The 21939-nt window shown below is 41.1% G+C and overlaps 2 protein-coding genes across 2 annotated transcripts in view; one reads left to right on the forward strand and one right to left on the reverse strand.

The window, feature by feature from the left end:
* nr5a2 (nuclear receptor subfamily 5, group A, member 2) overlaps positions 1-17154 on the forward strand; it is a 53285-nt gene extending 36131 nt beyond the window's left edge. Inside the window, exon 7 of the mRNA XM_061297964.1 lies at positions 16131-17154. Coding sequence (XP_061153948.1) covers positions 16131-16378 — 248 coding nt within the window. The 3' untranslated portion in view covers positions 16379-17154. The remainder of the gene's footprint in view (positions 1-16130) is intronic.
* A 416-nt stretch (positions 17155-17570) lies between these two features.
* Positions 17571-21939, reverse strand: part of LOC133167280 (adhesion G-protein coupled receptor D2) — a 52725-nt gene continuing 48356 nt past the window's right edge. Inside the window, exon 24 of the mRNA XM_061297963.1 lies at positions 17571-18633. Coding sequence (XP_061153947.1) covers positions 18517-18633 — 117 coding nt within the window. The 3' untranslated portion in view covers positions 17571-18516. The remainder of the gene's footprint in view (positions 18634-21939) is intronic.

Here is a 21939-nt window from a genome sequence, read left to right on the forward strand (position 1 = left end):
CCTTAACAATCCTGATTTAAATCTGCTCCAAAATATGATTCTTAGAAAGTCACCAAATGTAAGTACTTTACATAACAATGCTTAATTAATTTCCAATTGCATTTCTGATGGCATGGTTTCAAGATTACATCCTCTCCAATGTGTAATCTATAACTTTATTGTCCTAACAATTAAATGCAGAACTAACATTAATTTTCAGCTATTGGTGACCTAAAATGTCGAGCTAACCATGTGTCTGACAGATGAAGGTTAATATCGTAAATGATGTGTCTCATTTATAAATTGCAAGATGCAACTGTCATTTTCCATGTCATCAAAAATATAATCCTTGAACTAAATGTAGGCTCTGTCTTTGGAGTGTCCGCCATGGCACTTGCTCACTCAAATCTGGCTCAGGCCTCGCTTTTTGTCAGGTCTGACACATCGGTGGCACCCATGACACAGAATATGACAATTCTATATAATTATACATCACACACTCCAACCACTTAGCTTTGTACCGGCAAAACTAAAATACTTTCACAGATGGACGTTTAGGTTTGGCCTAATTCTCTTCCAAATGCAGTGTTTTAAAATCACACAGGTGGAAAAAAAAAATTGAGACAATTAATAAAACTTTTTTATCTGTTATAGTAATGGAAATGACTTACTTTTGCTGACCATGTGACCACGTGTTGCTGGGCAGAATTGCATAGGAGAAAGTCTACCCTGTTGTCCAAAAACAAGGTGATGATGATGATGAAGCTGCTGTATGAATCCCACTGGGCAGTGGTAAATTACTTTCATTAATTCAGGAATTAAACTGTAACATTTATTGATATACGGCGCATTACTTTCCCGGTTTAATACAATTTCTGTATTAAATATAGAAAAAGATTCCAACGAAAAGAAATAGAGTGCCAAAAGGTGACATCAATCCTTGTTTGTTTGGTGTAAAGTGTTTGAATGTTAGTTGTTTATGTGAGCCACATCTCCGATGTGGGATTGCGGGATCGTCATACAGCGGAGTCTGGTAGATCGGTGCAATGACAACAGTAATGGAAAATACAGTGGTGGTGATTGCAGTGGGGGTACACTAAAGATTTATGTATAAGGCTAATAAAGCGCAATCTATGCACAATACCTCGCCTTCTTCATCACTCCGCTTTGACTGTCGTGTAAAGTGCTGGGCAAACACATGCTGATTGAAAACTATTGGACTGTCATCTACTTTTCAAACAAATCTTTTTACCAGCCATCAGCATCCGACAGTCTTCATTCTGAGGCAGCAAACCAACAAATAAAAAAGTCCTTCGCCGTTCGCTCAAACTTTCTAGCCGACAAATCCAAACTCAACTAATCAAGTTTGAGTGTCCTGACTTTTCTTTTCTCGTATTCCGTCTCATCGAGAGTAGGTGGAAATATGCACTAAAGCAATGAACCTAATACTTGCACCTATTTTCTGTCAATTTTAGCCTAAGAAATACAATGCACCTTCCACTTTGTAGGGAATTCAGCGTAATCAGACTGCGGAAAAGGCTTTCAGAATTTATGAAGCAATAAAAGCTCCGGCTTGCTGTCATTACTGAATGTAGGCTGTTGTCATTAAGACCTGTTGTGCTGACTTGTGTGTAGTTGTGGGGAGATAGTCACACTCAATCTTCTTTTTACAACTCACCAGTTAAAAACCTCTGATTCTCAGAATTCATTTACATTGTGTCTTTCCAATCTGAAGCTGAATCTCCCACTTGATTTAGTTCTTGAGTATACATCAAATGTGGACGGTTAAACATTTTACCAATGTAAATATGTGTCACTCAAAATGCACAGAGAAAATATCCAGAGAAAAAGTCAAGATGTCAGAGACAATAATGAAAATACATTCAGTCATTCAACTTCTCTGATAGGATCCAAGAAAAGACAAACATGCTGCCTCTCCCAAAATAGGAGTTCATTTTAGACGCGTTTTAGTTGTGTACTATTCTCGCCTTATATGAAGATATACCTCATCGTCATCATCCCTCATACAGTAGGAAGTGTTCAATCTCACAACATGACCCTTTTTCCATTATCATTAATTTTTAGTTTGAGTTGAATCATTTGTATAAGGAATATCAAATATGATTAATAACCTCATGCACTTTATATATAAAACCTACTAAAAAACACTGTACATATTAAAAATAAATTAAATACATATACGTACATCACCGTGTTGATAATTATAGGCCTCAATATGATAATATTTTTACTTTCCAAGCAGTTCAAATGCCTAAAGGCATGTTCGTTCCCACAACTTCCATAATTACCAGCAGTGTTACTTATTTACTAGAGCACCATCGGTGTGTGTATATAATGCATACAGTCGCAGCAGTTATAAAGCAAGTTTTGCAAGAGTCATAATCACTTTGTCACTACTCAGTCACGACCATAACATGTGCAGCACCGCCTTGTTCTTCATATCTCAATATTGTGAAAGCAGTGTAGTGGCTCTCAGATTTAGAACACATTGTAACCTAGTGCACCTCTATGTCAATGTAGAAACTACCCTGCATGATTACACAATTACTACTTAAGCACCACAACTACATGTATGCGTTTCAGAAGAAAAAGACACTTCCTTCCTCCTGCTCCTCCTATTCCTCTAACAATGTCCTGCTCTCTCCTGTGGGGTGATTTAACGTGGCCCAGTGAAATTGTTCCCCACAATCTCTCCCTTCCATTCTCCCTCTGCCTTATTACGGGCTGTCAGTTTATTATAAAACATTAGGAAAGCAGAGGGACACTTGCGGTTACTGTCCTATCGATCGGCACGGATAGATTCTGTGATTTAGAGTCCGCCTCGGCTCGTGCCCTCCGTGTTCTCAGTCTCCCATTTGCTTTGGCTATTGATGTTTCAACATTAACAGTTACAAGCTGCTACAGAAAATCAATTCTCAACTTTTATTACCGTCTGGATAAGGCCGAGGGCCCCCCTGCCAGCTTGTATTTAGGAGTTACGGATACTCCGCCCAGCATGTCAGGTGTTTTCTAAGTGGTATAGGCAGCAACAATCATTTGTTGAAAACACTACGGGGCCGTCAGGGGCCAATGGGGAGGGCCTCTGAGTGCTGCATAAGTAAGGAAAGTTGGGGGAGTTTCATTTTTTTATCCTGCATACTAATACTTATATTGAACCTGTTTGAACACTGTAAACACACCTCAACATGCCACAGATGACGATTGATCCCCTCAACCATCATCACTGACCAACCTGTTATCCGTGTATGTGTGCGTTCACCCAAATGGTGTGAATGTAAAGAGGCTGAGGCCTTTCAAACATTTATGAGGAGCTACCGAGCAGCAGTACAGGAGCTCTTCTGGGACAACCAGCCCCCGGTTCTGTGCTCGCAGTCCCGATCAATGGAAGTCAAGTTCATTTCACCCTTCTACCGCCTCCTTCTCCAGTCGTGGAGTGGCCCACTGGTGGGACCGCATTACACTTACACCACTTGTTTTCGTGACTGTGTACATGTGTGAGTGTGTTTCCCAAGTGCCAAAGCTTCAGGTTATCATTATGTACTGGTCTGTCCGCCGCAATGCTAATACTAATACATTCTCAGTGGTCACGTCTTGGGTCCCAGCGCTGTACTGCCTAGGAACCTGCTCCACTCCAATTAACGGCCAAGGGATGCATGCTTGGGCCAGGAAGGACAGACCCAGGCTACCCAGGGCCCTGCGGTGAACAGGCTCATATTAGTTAAAGAAAGCCCACATTGTGCAAACATGAATGTTGCAGAATATCATATCAAAACCTAGTGATTTGTGGAATTGATATATTTTGGTCCATGTTTTGTTTCCTGCAAAACCATCCTTCATCCATCACAAACCACAATAATCCAAATCCTTCCCAACTAAATTAGACCACCTGACCAAATCTGACTTGATTTTTACCAATCCAAAACACATTACTGTGTCTATATTTACTACACAGTTGTGTCATTTGTGTGGCATGATATCAGGGGAAGGACAACGGCCATGACCATGTTGAAGTTTCTCTTGGCAAGATACTGAGCTCCCACTTGCTCCTTTCTGTACCAAGCTCACATGGATTTTCTCCAGATGCTCCACTTTCGTCCCACATTTCCAAAACATGCCTGCTAGGTTACTTAAAGATTGCCTATAGATGTGAAGGTAAAATGTGATTGTTTGTATTTGTGTTTTCTGATTGACTGGTCTCCAGTCTAATGTGTAACTCATAAAGGCTCAAGACTCCATTTTATGGAAAATCCATCACCCCGTTAACAAATACAGTGCATGGGCCTTTTATTTTATTTTATTTTGATTAAATAAAATCCCGCTTTGCAAGGACAGGATTACAGGAAACTCAAACAAATACCTTTGTGTAAATATAAAAACGCAACAGGATGTACAACAAAAGGCAGTGTGAGGTGAAATGTTTAAAATGAAAACTGCAATCAGATGGACCTCGTGCTTTTACACGGGCACCCTGTGAATCATTTCTAAAGCTGTAAACGAGAATAGTATATAATTTGCTCTTCTATATGCGTGGACTCTGCAGTAATAAGTGTTGCTGTCATTTCCATAGAAAATATGCTACTTTATGTCTTTATGACTGGTTTAGCTCATGATGAGTCATTACTGTTGCTCATTGGTAGATAACAAGCAACTCATACTCTCAAAACATGTAACAATAATTAATTTAAACCTTTAACTCAATATGACTTTTGACAGTTGACATATTTATTCATTCATATTCAGCTGTACCAATGTATTACCATTGCATTTGATCATGTTTAAAAGCTACTCTTAGTGTTTTATAGATAACCTGGGGGGAAAAGGGTTCTATTATCTCACTGTGAGGCAATCGGAGTCCATCTAGGACACTCAAGTTACTAGTAACCTACATGAACTCAGATTTTCAACCATATTTCAGTCTCTAGTATCCATCCATCCGTCCGTCCGTCCATCCATCCATCCATCCATCCATCCATCCATCCATCCATCCATCCATCCATCCATCCATCCATCCATCCATCCATCCATCCATCCATCCATCCATCCATCCATCCATCCATCCATCCATCCATCCATCCATCCATCCATCCATCCATCCATCCATCCATCCATCCATCCATCCATCCATCCATCCATCCATCCATCCTTCCATCCATCCATCCATCCATCCATCCATCCATCCATCCATCCATCCATCCATCCATACATGCCGGTGGGACATACCCGGAACACCTGCCCAGGGAGGCGTCCAGGAGGCATCCTAATGAGATGCCCGAGCCACTTCATCTTGCTCCTCTCAACGTGGAGGAGCAGCGGCTGTTCTCCAAGTCTCTCCCGGATGACCAAGCTTCTCACCCTATCTTTAAGGGAGAGCCCGGACACTCTGTGGAGGAAACTCATGTCGGCCGCTTGTATCCGGGATCTTGTTCTTTTGGTCACGAAACCATAGCTCGTGACCATAGGTGAGGGTAGGAGCGTAGATCGACCGGTAAATTGAGAGCTTTGTCTTTTGGCTCAACTCTCTCTTCACCACGACAGACTGGTGCAGAGTCCACATTACAGCCGACGCTGCACCGATCCGCCTGTCGATCTCACGCTCCATCCTGCCCTCGCTCGTAAACAAGACCCCAACATACTTGAACTCCTCCACTTGGGGCAGGATCTCATTCCTGATCCGGAGAGGGCATTCCACCCTTTTCCGACTGAGAACCATGGACTCAGATTTGGAGGTGCTGACCCTCATCCCGACCGCTTCACACTCGGCTGCGAACCGCTCTACTGAGAATTGGAGGTCACGGCTTGAAGAAGCAAATACCACCACGTTGTCTACAAAAAGCAGAGATGCAATGCTGAGGTTCCCAAACAGCAAACCCTCAACGCCTTAACTGCGCCTAAAAATTCTGTCCATAAAAGTTATGAACAGAATCGGGCAAAGGGCAGCCTTGGCGGAGTCTAACCCTCACTGTTAACGAATCTGACTTACTGACGCAAATGCTGACCAAACTCTGGCATTGTTGATACAGGGACCGACTGCCCTTATCAGTTGGTTCGGCACGCCGTACTCCCGAAACACCCTCCACAGAACTTCCCGAGAGACACGATTGAATGCCTTCTTCAAGTCCACAAATCACATGTGGACTGGTTGAGTGAACTACAATGATCCTGCCAAGGGTATAGAGTTGGTCCACTGTTCCACAGCCAGGAGGAAAACCACACTGCTCCTCCTGAATCCGAGGTCCGACCTTCCGATGGACCCTCCTCTCCAACACCCCTGAGTAGACCTTACCAGGGAGGCTGAGGAGTGTGATTCCTCAGTAGTTGGTACACACCCTCCGGTCCCCCTTCTTAAAGAGGGGAACCGCCACCCCAGTCTGCCAATCCAGAAGCACCGTCCCCGACGTCCACGCAATGATGTAAAGGCGTGTCAGCCAGGACAGCCCCACAACATCCGGAGCCTTTAACAACTCTGGGCGGATCTCATCCAGCCCTGGGGCCTTCAACTACCTCAATGACTTCGACCCCAGAGATTGGAGAGTCCACCTCAGAGTCTCCAGGCCCTGCTTCCACAACGGAAGGCGTGTCGGTAGAATTGAGGAGGCATTCTCCCCACCGACTCACGACGTCCCGAGTCGAGGTCACCAGCACGCCATCTCCACTGTAAACAGTGTTGACGGCGCACTGCTTCCCCCTCCTGAGATGCCGGATGGTGGACCAGAATTTCCTCGATGCCGTCCGGAAGTCATTCTCCATGTCCTCGCCAAACTCCTCCCACGCCCAGGTTTTTGCCTCAGCAACCACCGAAGCCGCGTTCCGCTTGGACATCCGGTACCTGTCGGCTGCCTCCGGAGTCCCACAGGCCAAAACGGCCCGATAGGACTCCTTTTTCAGCTTGATGGCATCCCTTACCACCGGTGTCTCTAGTATCTCACATATTTTATATAATTTGATTGCTGTTCTCAAACTTAAAAAACACAAGTCACACGTATTCAAGTTGGGGTGTAAATATATAAACTTGTACATTCACCTACTACATAAATGGAGCTGCTCGGCATGGCAATCTTGCCAGGCATGTGGCTTGTCAGCCATTGTGTTCTTGTACGATTGAGCACAGTACACAAGCATGTGTTCAAACTATGGTGTTAGGAAGATGGTGGTCAGGTGGCTACTATAATACCACAGTTCCTTTAAACAATGTGGTTACAAGATACCTCTAAGCAGACAGAGAACAGAGGGGCTCTAAGGTTTTGTGATTGCATGCTGTGGTTTGTGTGTGTGTGTGTGAGTGTTTGTGTGTAACCAGAGACAGTGATTAAATGTTTTAAAGTGCAGATGATCCAACAGGTGCCGTGGCTCACTGGCCCTAGTTCTCCTATCCCCGCTCTCTTGCCGTTGCCCCCTACAACCCATCACAGCTCCTTATTGGTCTTTTCTTATCCTGGATATTTTTAGCAACAAAGCTACATGACTCTACTGTCTGCACACACACACACACAAACACATCCGCTTTAGCTCTCCTATTGACTTATTTTGAAAATAAAAGCAGTCCAATGAGCAGCTGCAAACAACTGTTGAATAATTCATACAGAATTAAATAATTTCAACTCTAGCTCAAATAATAGATGTAATATAAAGTAAAGTTGAGCGACAATGATGAGCAGTGCCTTAATGCCACCCGCCACTGATACGATACATATTACACGGCATGCCAGTAAATTCAAACATAACGTTCCACAATGACAACTGACAAACAAAACAACTCAGTAAAAATCCTAACTGGAAACTTTCTTCTTGTCTTCCTAAATGATTGAAGATTAACTATGGGACAGAGTCAGTGACCTCTTAAGTAGGTATGCAGGTAGAACGGCCACCTAGAAATGCATTGTCATTAACTAACACAATTTATTCCCTTTTTTTTAATGAAACTGTTTGTCTTTGTAATAATTGAGTGAGTTCAAATACAGGGTCATGGGTGATATTGAGGGGAAAATATATCCTAAACCGATAATTAAGGAGATAGCAATGTTCAGATCGTACTATCACAGCAAAACAATTTGAATGGGAGCCGAATAAAATTCTGACTTGTGTCCTGTACATATAGAGGACTTTGGACACGCCTGCTGTAGTGGCTCAATATTGGTCCATATATAAGGCGCACCTGATTATAAAGCGCACTGTCGGCTTTTGAGAAAATTTGAGGTTTTTAGGTGCGTCTTATAGTGCGGAAAATACGGTACTTGGATCTCATGCAAATATTTGAGCAGAACCGAGATGAGAAATAAGCGATATCTAATTGAACGCATATACATAAGTGCTTTGAATCTCATTACAGTGCAGCTGTGGGTAATGATGTGGTCAGCAAATTGTTTTGGCCTTTTTGTTTTATTTATCAATTTATCTGATTTAAGCTTTCTAGTCTTACATTTTTGAGTCCACTATGGGAAAAAAAATGCAGTTTTACTTTTGCAACTAAAGACCCAAAGAGCAAGTACGCATACTTTTAAGCTATAGAAAGTGGTGTGCAAGCATGTCATCACACATGAATAGTACTGTGACAGGATTGGAAGGGTCGCCGCCATATAGCAATTTGCACTTAAGTTGACTCCACTTGTCATGTGACAGGGCACCAAAATCACACAGAGAGCAAAGAAGTTGAAAGGAGTGTGGAAAATATGGTCACACTCTCTTTAGTCAGCACTACCCACTGCTTTCCATCATCAAGAGAGAATGACGGGCAAAGAGACAAAGTGGTTGTGAAACGAGAGAGGGGGAGCAAGGAGAGAGCGAGAGAGAGCGAGAGAGAGCGAGAGAGAGCGAGAGAGAGCGAGAGAGAGCGAGAGAGAGAGAGAGAGAGAGAAAGAAAGAGCAAGGGGGTGGGGTGCTATGGATTAACTGTCCTTCATGCCGAAAATATACATCCCCAGGCACTTGCCGTTGAATTATTAATTCAAATTTGTCAGAAAAAGAATAAGAGGCATCTATTGACGGGGAGACGGGCCCTTTAATGAGACCATTAAAGGGGAGGCTTCCCACAACAGGCACCTTACTGACTGCTGCAGGAGTTTTGGGGGCGATGGGGGGGATTGTGGGTGAGGTACTTGACCCCCCAATGATTTTCTGTCACTTTATCATAAACAAGAAAGGTTGACTTGCCTCTCCACTCGGCAAGCCCTCCCACAGCTACTAAACAAACCCCGTCTATAATTAGCCAAGGGGCGCAAAAGTGCACTGAATGTAAACAAGGTTATAGAGAGCACGACAATATCATCTGCCACTATATTGGTGTAGGTGAAAAGAATTTCACTACACTTGAGGTAAATCTAATGCTTTTGTTTAATCCAAATGAGGCGTTCCATGTAAAGTTTATGACCTCATTGTCTTGTCATGAACTAACAGCATTTGCACCTAACTGTCTTTTGGAGAATTAGTATAGTTGCAATAATATTAGCAAGGTGAGTTAGAAGGGTCCTTTAGGTGCATCTGACGGGGAGGAGGGTGAAGAATGTGAGGAGGGGGAAAAGGAGAAGGACCTCAATGAGCAAGTGGCTTCCTTGCTGATTTGTGATTCTTGAGTGTACCTCGGGCAAATTGATTTTCATTATCCTGAGACAATGTAATATTTTCTTTGAACTCGATTCAGAGTTTTAATTAAACCTCAGATACATGTTTTTTGAACATGGGAGAAAGCCAGAGTACCTGGAAGAACATGCTAATGAAGCAAAGACCAGAACTGAGACTCGAACCAGGAACTTTAAAACCGTGAGTCAGACGTGCACACTGCTCACCCACCTGGCGGCCAATTTTGGAATCATACGAAACAGAAAATCAGCAATGAAATAAATGTTGAAATAATGCATCCTTTTCAGACTGCTAGCTCCCAGGTGAATCCCTCTGTTGTAGAAAAGCTAAGACAGGAGCATCTGATCCAGCAAGTAAATTCACTTCAGGACAAATCCCTATGCACCTTGCAGCCAGCATAGACAATGAGGAAGCTCTTCTCTCTCTCGATTTCTTCTGCACAGAGCGCCTCCTCTCTTGTTTATTTTATCACACCTCGGGCACTTTTGCCTCTATTCCATCTCTTGACCCCTCTCAATTGCCCACCGACCTGTCCTTGGGCGACAGAACAGAACAGACTGCTACCTGTTAACAGCAACAGCAATGTTGTTAGCCAAGCTGTAGCTTTAACCTAATACGTATATCCCCAACTGGACTTGACTCAGCTCTCATTCAAAGCTTCATGACAACACATCTCTTGACTGGTTAACGGGACTTTTTGATAGCTGGATAGACAAATTGAGCCTTCATATTTGATTTTGACATGCTGACAAATCCACGTACCCTTTAATGGCGAGAGAGAAAGGAAGTGTGAGACGGTTGTAATTATTTATTGCTCATGCGGAGGATCGTCAGCCCCTGGACAATGGGTTGGATATTAGCTGGAGGGCATGTGCCTACAGTAAATTACTGTAAACCAGGACAATGAGAGAATCACAGCAGAGGATAGCTTGTGTTCAGAGCTTAATGAGGCCTTTTCTTGAATGTATAAGAAGTCCGAGTGTGATATTTGTCAGCTTCTTACAGCCTATTAAATATAGATGTGGGCTTTCAAGGGCACTTGTGGCTGCTTGTCAGTTTTCCCAAACAGACTCCACTGAAAATAACGCACAATATTCATCTTTAAAAGGCTCAAAAGGTGAGATTAAGGAGTATTTCCTGGTTACTCCAAGCAAACTGCATCTTATTCAAGACCAAATTATGATACGGTATTTAACTTTTTAAATTTATCAAGCCATGTTCCTCTTCCATATTTTTGTGTCACTATTAGAGGGGAATTAAATTGTCCATTTATTTTCCAGACCACCTCTCCTGTTCAGGGTGATCTGAGGCCTACCCCGGCTGACTTAGAGTGAAAGAACTCCCTGGACTGGTTGCCAGTCAATCGCAGGGCACTTAGATACATTCACACTGTCACTGAGTGAGGTGAACACTTAGACCTACTACACAAATGCATTTTGATGTCAGTTATTATGGTGTTACTCAGAGCACTCAGTTTTTATTAGTAATATATTTTTGACCATTCCTGATGATTTATCATTTGCCAATTCTTAATTGAGCGCTCAGAATTTAATTGATAAGTGTCTATTTCATAATAAACATGAACATTCAGTTGCTTAGAGCTCAATGAGATGATTCAATCTCTTCCCGTGTACTGGGCATGTCTGTGTATCCCATTAGTCTCCAGTGCACTGAATCTGACAGAAACCCAATTAATTGTTAAGAACCGCACACAGCACCACCCCTGGTTTTTATGTGGTTGAAAAGGAATTCCCCAAAAGGGACTCGGAGGAAAACAAGTGTGCTGAGTTCTCCAGGGTGCAACGCGTTTGCCGGCAAGCATAAATAGAAAAGATCTTTAATGGCCTAATGGCGCAGCGCAATCTCCTGCTAAGGAAAGGTGCATGTTCATGTGAATTGTAAGTAGAGTATTGATGGGAGCTGAGGGGAATGTTGTCCAACTCTGTGTGCGTGTGTGTGCGTGCGTGCGTGCGTGTATGGGGTTGGTCTCACAAGTTTATGGTAGCGTGAGTTCCAAGCTGGGGGTGAAGGATGCTGTGATATCCTACCACAATCTCAACTAATGGATCAGGGCACTGTACCATAACTCAGTGAGCTACTTAAGCGATGACATCAACCATGCGGCTGTTGCCCCTTGTCCCAAGAGTTTATTTGCTAAGATTGCCCCTGCTGCTCTATTTGTTAGCGCCGCATGTACAAACACACAGATGCAGACGTGAATGAAAACACACCACTACGTGTCACCAAATGTAGCTGCACAGTCCTGACTTGGTCCCTTTAACCTACTCAGAATCAACGGTCATCAGGTTCTCGTTTGTTCCCGCCCTCTTTTCTGATTGGAGCCAAACTGCTCGATGGATTAATAATGAATAAAGTAGCCCAGGACATTGCTGAGCTGATAACAACACAAGCGGGATGCAATAAAGAGGCCCGGACTCTGGTTCAAGTCCTCTTGAAAGTGCCGTAGTTGTAGTAAAAGGTGCTCCAGCTTTGATAGGGTCGTATAAAAGGCCTTTTGGAAGGCCAGCGCCTGATGGCGGAAGTCACTTGTTTGTCTACTGGTTTACTGACAGCGCTTGACTCAATATCTGTTTATGGCCCGCCAGCTTTTATGTGTTGTTTTGAAACCCAGAAGGAAGCAGATGTTGTGACATTTGAAAGGAGTGAATCGGCAGCATGTGACACGGACATTTATTGATTTGGGACACTGAAAGTGAAAGAACATTGAGTTATTTTGTCATGTTACCCTGCCAGGTGGATGTTCGTACCGGAAAGTCATGACGGTAAATTGTTGTGTGATGAAGGAAGAAGTAAAAATTATTGTCTCTGAGAAATTGTGCCAGGCCAAAGTGGCCTTATAGTGGCAATCAGTTCATGTATTAAAAACCAGTATTGTGGAAAGTCTAAACTAGAATTCTACTTCTCATGAATTTGTCTAAAAATATGTGAAGATAACTTGGATGTTTTGCTTATATTGTAGCGACAATAAAAGTATAACAGTTAAACACTGTCAGATAGAATCTTTTTTTTAAAGTTACACATTGTGGAATTAAAATAATTCTTAAAGTGATGTCAATAGTTCAGAATGTTAACATATTATCTCCAACATTGCCTTAAGATTTCTAATGGTCTTAACGATTGATTTTCTAATTTCCTTTTTAATCTTAATAGGGATGTCACTATTGACTATTCTTGGAATTATAGTTGATTATTCCATCAATTAATGGAATAAAATAATGACATTTTGTTTTTCATTCAAATCTATTACAAAACCGAATTATTCTTTATGAACCAATTGTTGTTTATTTAGTGCTAAAAAACAATTAACAATTAAGCAATATATTGTGAGAGGGATTGATGTACTCTTCTCACCAACCTGTTTGGAATATATTCAGTTACTGGTTTAAATAGTCATTAATTAATTTGATAATCAATTGATTGTCAATTAGTCAATTCATTTTGACAACTCTAAATATTGACATATGTAGTAGACCAATATCACGGAACTGAATGATTCGGTTTTAAAGGCTTCACTGTACGAGTTTGCGTGTGTTACCTTGGGCAGGTTGGAGAAGAGAGTGTGTGTGGGTCTGTGTGTGTGTGTGTGGGGGGGGGGGGGGGGGGGGGGGCAGTATAACAGAGTAAAAACACACTCTGGCAGCATGGTAACGTCTAGTCTTCAAGTCTAATTAAAAGGCACAGCGGGTTCGGAGAGGAGAATTGTGTGTGTGTCTGTGCTTTTTCATTAGGTCACTGACTTCAGTGTGATCACCCGTCAAATAGAACAATGTATTCTGCGGGACCTCAGGGTTTCCATTTGAGTATTCGGACGCAGCGCTGCGATGAACTGTGGCTGTTTAATGTGTAAAAAAATTTTTGATAATTAGTCCCACTGTGACTGAACGATGAGTTAGAGGAAGAGGAAGGGAGGGGGGAAGAGAAGTGGCTGAGGTGAGGGGGAGGTAGTGAAGAAAAAGGAGAGCACTTAGCACACTTAATGCTTCGACCTGACTCTGTCTGGAGATTCGTGATCAACTGTTTGCTTTTTGATTTGTGTTTTTTTATTCTCTCTCTCACTCATTATGTAAATATAATTTATTTTGACCACATAAAAAAATGGAGGGTTTGTTCTTTAATCATTTTTTTTTATTCATTACATTTGCAAATTATAGACAAAAAGCAAGCCCCTCATATGGAGACCCTCATTCATTATTTTTTCAAAAGGACTACTGATAATTAGCAATTAAAATGTGGCCCTTTTGCCTCAATTTCGCCCTAATCAGCTTGACAGAGAGACATACTTAACTCTTCGTAGTAAATCCCTCCCCCAACTATCTATGCACATATACACGCACACACGCTGCCCGTCTCATCTTAGTTATGTTGCCATGTTGCTGGAGTAGCTCAGTGTTTATTCTCGCTAATTGGTTTTCCCGCTTACTGGTTCTATCACACTAAACAAATACTATGGCAGTCATGCAATGACCATCAGATAACAATTTATAAAACACACAGACATTGTTTTGGGAATATGAAACTAAATGAACTTGAAATGCTTGGAGGTGGCAAAAATCCCTTTCAATTTCATCTGTTTTTGTGCCTACATTTTAGAAGGGCATGTGACATCCTCCAGGTTGAGGTAGTTGCATTTTGTGTAATTATAAGATCTCATGTCAGAGGGCTTAAGGGTTAGGGTTTTAAATTTTTGTGCATTTGCAATTATCAAAGGATCGAGCTAGAGCTAGCTATTTTGGAAATTTATTTTATGCCTCCTGCATGGCTGGAGCAGATTTGGAGTCTCCTGTCTCTTCCAGTGTGTACAAAGCAATGTCCATAAAGGCATGGTTGGATAAAAACACCCCAGGGATGAATTGAACAGAGATTGTGAGCCAGGTTCTCTTTAGGGTCCAACATTTGTAACCTCTGACCTCACACATGTTCTTTTAGACAAACGGACAACAGTTTCCACAGACACACTCCAAATATAGATCATCATTTCAGATCTGAAAAAAGAAAGTCAGCCTTTTATCTCATTTTATAGCAAATCAGTAACTTTTTTTCATGCATCATTGCAAATGTTTTATTTTTCTATTCCACATTGACCTGCACATAACATCCCTACGCAACACTCGTGCCTATAGTGAACGTAAGTCCTCATTAGAGCTTGGCATCAGCACCGACGCTGTTTCAGAAGTGTGGCCGCGAGTCACACAGCTGAGTGACAGCAGGAAAAAGCATGTCGTGTATGTTTGGAGTCCCTCTTTGTCACCCCCTCCTACCGCCCCACACACGCACAGCCCTTTCCTGTCCTCGTCTTGGCCTTATTTAGCCCCTCGCCGTGTCACACAGAGGTCATGGTGAGCATGCACACAATGCACACCAGCTCACACATGCAACAAAAGCACCGACACACATGCATACAGATTGCAATAGCATGGTAGAGTGCATCATAGATGGAAATGCCTTGAGGGAACTGCTTCTCATACTCTAGACCTCATTAGCTGCTGATTTATCTCTCCCTCCTCCCTGCTAATGCTCTGAGTCGTGTAGGTGTGTTAGCGAGTCATACAATGCTAGTGAGGGAGAAAGTGTATTTCCTAGGCTTAGCGTCTAATCATATATATGTCTGGGAATTAAGAGAGATCAAGTGAATGCAACGGGATGTCAGTAAGTGCGCATATACGTGCATTTATTCCATGGTTGCACATGTGTGTGTGTGTCTGGAGGTGTCAACGAGAAACAGGCACACTGTTGTTCTCCATTAGCCTGTATAAGCACATCCAACCTGAGGTCAAATATATTAATAAAGGATCTCGCACACACACAGACACGGGATAGTCGCTTTGCCATCTCATTAAAAATTCTTCAGCCCTGCACTTCGTGATCATGACAAATACACACCGCTGTAGTCCACCATTATCCATTTAGCACATTTTCCACTTGTCTTGCAATAATCTGTAGGAGCCCCCAGTGAGCTTATTATTGTTATTTCCAAGGAAAATTGCTTGTGGCAGCACACACAGGTAGGATTTGGGGGGGTTAAAGTTTGAATTTGCATCAGGAACCAACAATGAAGGCAAGAATCTACACCAAAAACACTAGCACTCTTGTTGCACTCTGCAAATGTTCACTTCTTAGGGAAGTCACTTATTTATTATGACATTGTTTTGATATGACAAAAAAGGATGGCTGTAAGTCTGCCCTACATAATTTATTGACTCAAGGGAATTTAATCTCAGGAGGACCTTTATTTTTCCTCTCCATCCCTTTTTTTAATGCCTTCACCTGATTCCTTCAACACGGTAGTCCCAAGAGATAGCTTTGAGCAAAATAAAGGGAAGTAGCCTGTTTTGTCATACAACCAAACAATTCAACAAATTAGGTTATGGGTGACTCATTTTTGGCTTTGCATTATCGTCATAATGCCATGCTAAACAGAGATGTCGTTTGAGAACCATCAAACATTAATTGTTGCATTTAGTAGGACATGGTGGGAATGGTCATGTGGTTAATGAAAAATGTAGTGACTGTGATGTTGTCTCTTTTTACTTGTGTAGATGTGAAGAATCTGGAGAACTTCCACCTGGTAGAGAGCGTTCAGGAGCAGGTGAACGCGGCGCTGTTGGACTACGTCATGTGTAACTACCCACAGCAAACAGACAAGTTTGGTCAGCTGCTCCTGCGGCTGCCAGAGGTTCGAGCCATCAGCCTGCAGGCCGAAGAATACCTTTACTACAAACACCTGAATGGCGACGTGCCCTGCAACAATCTGCTCATTGAAATGCTCCACGCCAAGAGAGCTTAAGAGGGAACATCTGCTGGACCTCGTGAGGAATGAGGCTCCAGCCCAAAGTCTCCTGTTTTTATTTAAATCCACCTCAGCCCTGTGTTGATTTTGTAAAGGACGGAAAGCTGTGTTAAAAACTCGTGAAATCTGCACAAACTGAGCGTGCACACGTAGGAACAAGAGGAAAGAAGTGTAGTCACGCAGGACACCAAGAGGAACACTTGAACTTAACAAAGACTCAATGTTTATAACACCAGTGACTAAGAAAGACCGTTGTATAGGATGCGGACTTGTGTTTAAATGCTTCTTTTAGCTCTGGTTGGTACTGTACAGACAAGCATTCATGTGGTCGACCAAAGCGGACTCCTTACCTGCGATCACTGAACTCATGGATACAGCAGCGGCAGCTTGACCTGACCAAAAAATGTGAGAAATGACTCTTAAGGTAAGAAAGAAATGTCCCTCCATGATCAAAACAGTACTACTCCAGTAAGAGAAGAAATTTAGTGGGTGTCCTTATTTCATGTACTTCAGAGGGTCAAATGTTAAATACATATAGTTATTAATATCAGCAAAAACAATAGCATATTGACATTTTTCCTGCAAAAACACTTAATTTTACAATTTTATTAAACAAAAACTAATGGAACAAAACAAACTGTGGTTTTGGATGTGGTTCTAGCCAGCCTTCGCCCAGAAAGACCAAAGCTTGCTGCAGATGAAGGAAATTACACAAAACCTTTATAATCAGTATTATTTAAAATAAAATGCAAAAAAAAAAAACTGAAAAAAAATATTGTGATGTCACAGTTATGTGAGTCATGCCTTATTTCATTACCATGCTAGCTAACTGTGCAGATGTGAATGAAAATATGTACAAATATATATAAATAAAGTATTAATGTTGTAAAATTAACACACAAAAAAAGAATAATTACAGGTGTTTACATTCATGTGGTAATAAGGGAGACAAATGTGATGATGCATTAATTGCAAACCAATGATTTCCTAAAAAGATGACAGCGTTGACATTGAAAATAGTTGCTTTCTTGTTGTCGTGTGTGTACAGTGCTTTAATTTGAGTTTTAATCAGTACTTAAATTATGTCGTGAGACACTAAAATCATTAAGGAATCACACATAAAATATTCATTTGTGTCTGCTGGCATTCAAACATCTCTGTCTCTTAAGTATTGCTGTATAGGTTTCAGTTTCTTGTTCCACTTTTTTGTACAACTTTTATTCATTATTTAGAGTGCTTTACCTTTTTGATGTACAGAATGTCACTGGTTACACTTAATAATGAAGATAATTTATTGCGTCTTTTGGGTTCCATCTTTGTGTTACATGACGTGAGGTTTCGGCGCCACAATAAATTTGTCTACAGTCGGAAGGTTCTTGTTTTGTTTTTACAAACTGGGAACCAAAGAAGCAATTTTACATGCACAATACACTGATCTGAATGTTCAATAACTTGACGAAAACAAAAATGATATATTTTGTGTACCGGACGACGTTATTTAAGTGGTTTTAGTCTTGTACTGTTACAGCAGAATTGGGGAGTAAAAAAAAAAAAAAAAAGGCTGAAGAATTCAGAAGAATTACTGGCCCCCTTCACATACATTGTGAGATGCCAAGTTATCATGTATTAAATTCTTTGTTTTTGAAGTTTGACACTTGACACAATTTTAAAAACACAAGAAAGTGAAACCATTTTATATAATATACACAGATGTGTTGAATATAAAAGGTGTATAAGTAACATGAGTGTATAGTAACATGAGAAATAAACATGAGAAATAAAGAGCACCGTAAAGACTTTCTAGGACACAAAAGATATATATACGTATGTACGTAAATAACATTATCACACACAAAGGGTTCACAAAGGTGCTCCATTATTTCATTTAAGTGTTAATTTGTCACAGTACAGAACACAGACCACTGACTAAAAAGTGACTTTAGACAAATGTTTAATCCCTGTTGTCATTAGGAAAGGTCAGGAGACGCTAAAATATATATATATATATATATCTCGCACACACGCACACACACACGTGCGCACACACACACACGTGCGCACACACACACACACACAAATAAAGATTGATCCTACAATTTCAATATGATGGTCCTCGTTCGAGGAGTTAGGCCCTTCTATGATGAAGTTGAATTTCTTCTAGGTGAGAAGCAAGAGGCAGTAAAGTCGAGCTCCAAGGGGATGTGGAAACTACAATCAGCTGGTGATCCCTCCACTTGTGCAGGAGGGAGGGCCTGTGTGGGAGGAGGCGGGACCATTTATTTGCATTCAAGAATACAGGAGGTCGTTAGTATGAATAATAACAATGTACAGTGTATTGCATAAAATGTTTTTTTAAAGAAACAGAAGAATCAAAAGCATTAAGTTAAAACAGTCAGGAGCTAAAGAAACCAAGTTCATGAATAACACAAACAGAACTTGCCAGCTGATACAAAGAATATGTAAAATGTCCATAATGACTCAGGATAATGGAGGAAAGTTTGAGACTCAAATCCACATTACGTTAAAAATAAACATCTTGGCATACATAAAGAAAATCTATGCTGAACTCAGAGAACTACTACTCCTAAAATTTCCCTTTTCTGATATATGAAACAATCCTAGGGGCACATAAATGGTCAAATTAGCTTGGGCATCCATCTATGCGTTCAAGGCCAACTCCAGCCTATACCACCTGACTGAGCGAAATATGTGGTACACTATTATAATTAAAATTTGAAGCTTGGGTCCATGGAGAAAACTTGCAATGACAACTTCACACAGGTAACGATTGGGGCTGAGATTCGGACCCATTACCTGTGACTTTGAAGTGACCTACAATACAAACCAAGTGACAATATTTGCCATATTTCTTTTTTTCCAGACTGTAGGGTTTCCAGAACGATTTTCCTTCCCCCTCAATAACACAAAAGGATTGAGTGATCATCTGATAGATATGTTTTCATGCAGCATAATGCATGCCGGCCAGTCATAGCTGGAAAAGCAGCTAGCTTCACTTTGAGCTTGGCTTGCAGAGCCTGGCCTCTTGGTCCATAAATGCGTTCAACCTGCCTGCCTTCACTCGCTCTGAATTTGTATAAATAATGTATATAAATTTATCCGCACACTCTAACAAGTGCAGCCTCAGGTGAAAATATTCAGAAATGCATGCTGTGTGCGTCCCCAAGGGTGGACATCAGCTCCAGACCGACCGAGTGCAAAGATAACCCCACATAGTAGATGCCGAGAGAAAAGGGGGGGGGTAGAAAAAACACATAAATAACTTGCCGAAAGCAACATTACACTCAACATCACTCACACACACACGCAAACACACACACGCGCAAACACACACGCACACACAATCACACAAATGTAATGCTGTCAATTTCTAAACAGGCTTTCCTTTCCATCACACAAACAGCCCCAAGTTGTGTCTGCCAGTGCTACGTGAAGCTTTTAAACTCTGGAAGCTCGTCACTCATGCTTTGTGAGATGCGCCTGCATGAGTCCTGCATGGCCGTGCAGCAGGCTGACACAAATAGCAAATGGGGATACAAGAAGAAGTAAATTCCCCTTGGGAAATGGATTTCCAGATTGGTTGAGAATCAGATGAGGGAGGGTACTTGATTTGGAAAAAAATGTACTACAAAAGGTTTAGCTGGATTAGTTTATAGTATAATGTGTGCACAGTAAAAAAAACTAAAAAAAAAACTAAAGTAAATTAGCCAAAAATAAAAAGAACTTGCCTTTTGTATTACAAACAATTTTTGTCATAATTTAAAATTATTTTAGGACATAAATAGACCCATACATACAGTATTTTCCGGACTATAAATCGCTCCGGAGTATATAAGTTGCACCAACCAAAAAATGCATAATAAAGAAGAAAAATACATATATAAGTCACACCGGAGTATAAGTTGCATTTTTGGGGGCAGTTGATTTGATAAAATCCAACACCAAGAACAGACATGTCATTTTGAAAGGCAATTTAAAATAAAAATAGAATAGGCAACAATAGGCTGAACGGTACGATACATAAATACATAAACACGGAACTTATCAAAAGGTTTCTTATTGGTAAAGACTCTCATTTAACTGAGTGCGTTGTAATAAAGTGCGTTATAAACTTCCTTCATGTTAAAATTGATGACGGCTCACCGAGACTGAAGAGAAACAGCAGACGTCTTTAGCGAGGCAATTAGCCAACTTTAAATTCACTCCAAGCAGCAGTTGTACCTATTGCTTGCCGACCTGATTGACAAAGTTTACACATGTAAAGATGAAATGAATTGGCATGCATTGTTAATGGAACACTCGCCATTGTTAGTCCAAACCATCAATATGGCATGCTAAACAAACATAGAAAGGTTTGGAAATGTAGTGGTTTGAAGGCCGCTGCTGTTTCATTTCAAAGCATGCATTATACATCATTGTGCATAAAGAGCAAGCCTACAGCATTACTATTTTTTCCCTGATAATTATCCTTTATAAGTAATTAAAAGTAGAGCGATAGAGGCAGAAAGAAAATGCAACTTTCAAGCACCTGAACCTCGCTGCCAACATTTCATTAATTGCCTATACAATGGGGGGAGCCTTCAATTTAAAAAAAATAAGGAGCACACATTCAGTGCTCGTGTTATACTGGCACTTAAATCCGACAGAGCTCATAAAAAAAGGACTCAAGGTTGCATCCAATTGAACGCCTCCAACTACAGCCACTTCAGGAATCCATTTAGCAAGCAGGGGGTTAGAACATCTAATTCAATAGGAGTTGCTTTGTTAAAATGGTTGCACCAATGTCTTTTAAAAACAAACACACACATGCACGCGCACACGCACGCGCAAACACACTTTCAGGCACTCCTCCTTCTGTGTTTGCTTGGCTCCATTGTGGAAAAAAATTAACCCAGCACATACAGAGCGCAGGACACAAAGGCTCAATCTTGCCAGAGCTCAGTTGAGGGGCAAAGATGAATGCTTCACTGCATATAGAATCTTGACCTTTGCCTCGACAGTGCCAAAATAAAAAAACAAATCCAAACTTCTAGAGGTCTGGACTGTAAGAAAACGCCAATTTGAATTTCACTACACACTACATCATTGATTTCTATAATTCTCCGTAAGTGAACATTTTCCAAAATTAGGCAAACCTATTTCGACAAATATTTTTTTAAATTACTTGATTATTTCAAAAGTTACTCGTGGAAAATGTCATAGGCTGGACAAGCATTTCTTTCATTGCTTTTCATTTGTAAAGTGTGTGGGAAATTGTAAGATGTAATTAAAAAAAAAAATGTTAAGATGACATTTACTTTGTCATGGAAAACAATTCTTATTGTCTCCTCCAAAGAAATTGCCTGTTCATCAGTTTTGTTTAATATTTGTGCACAGGATTGCTTTTCTGTCAATATTCCATGAACATTTACACCAAATACAATTGGGTAACAATATCCACGCAGTCAAATATTTAGCAGGGATTGAGCTCTATTGTTGGATCTGGATTGTTTGTGTTCATATCAAATGAAAGATAAAAATAAGAATATAACTTTAGAAAT

The sequence above is a fragment of the Syngnathus typhle genome, linkage group LG14 (assembly GCF_033458585.1).
Source record: "Syngnathus typhle isolate RoL2023-S1 ecotype Sweden linkage group LG14, RoL_Styp_1.0, whole genome shotgun sequence".
Classification (NCBI taxonomy): Eukaryota; Metazoa; Chordata; class Actinopteri; order Syngnathiformes; family Syngnathidae; genus Syngnathus; species Syngnathus typhle.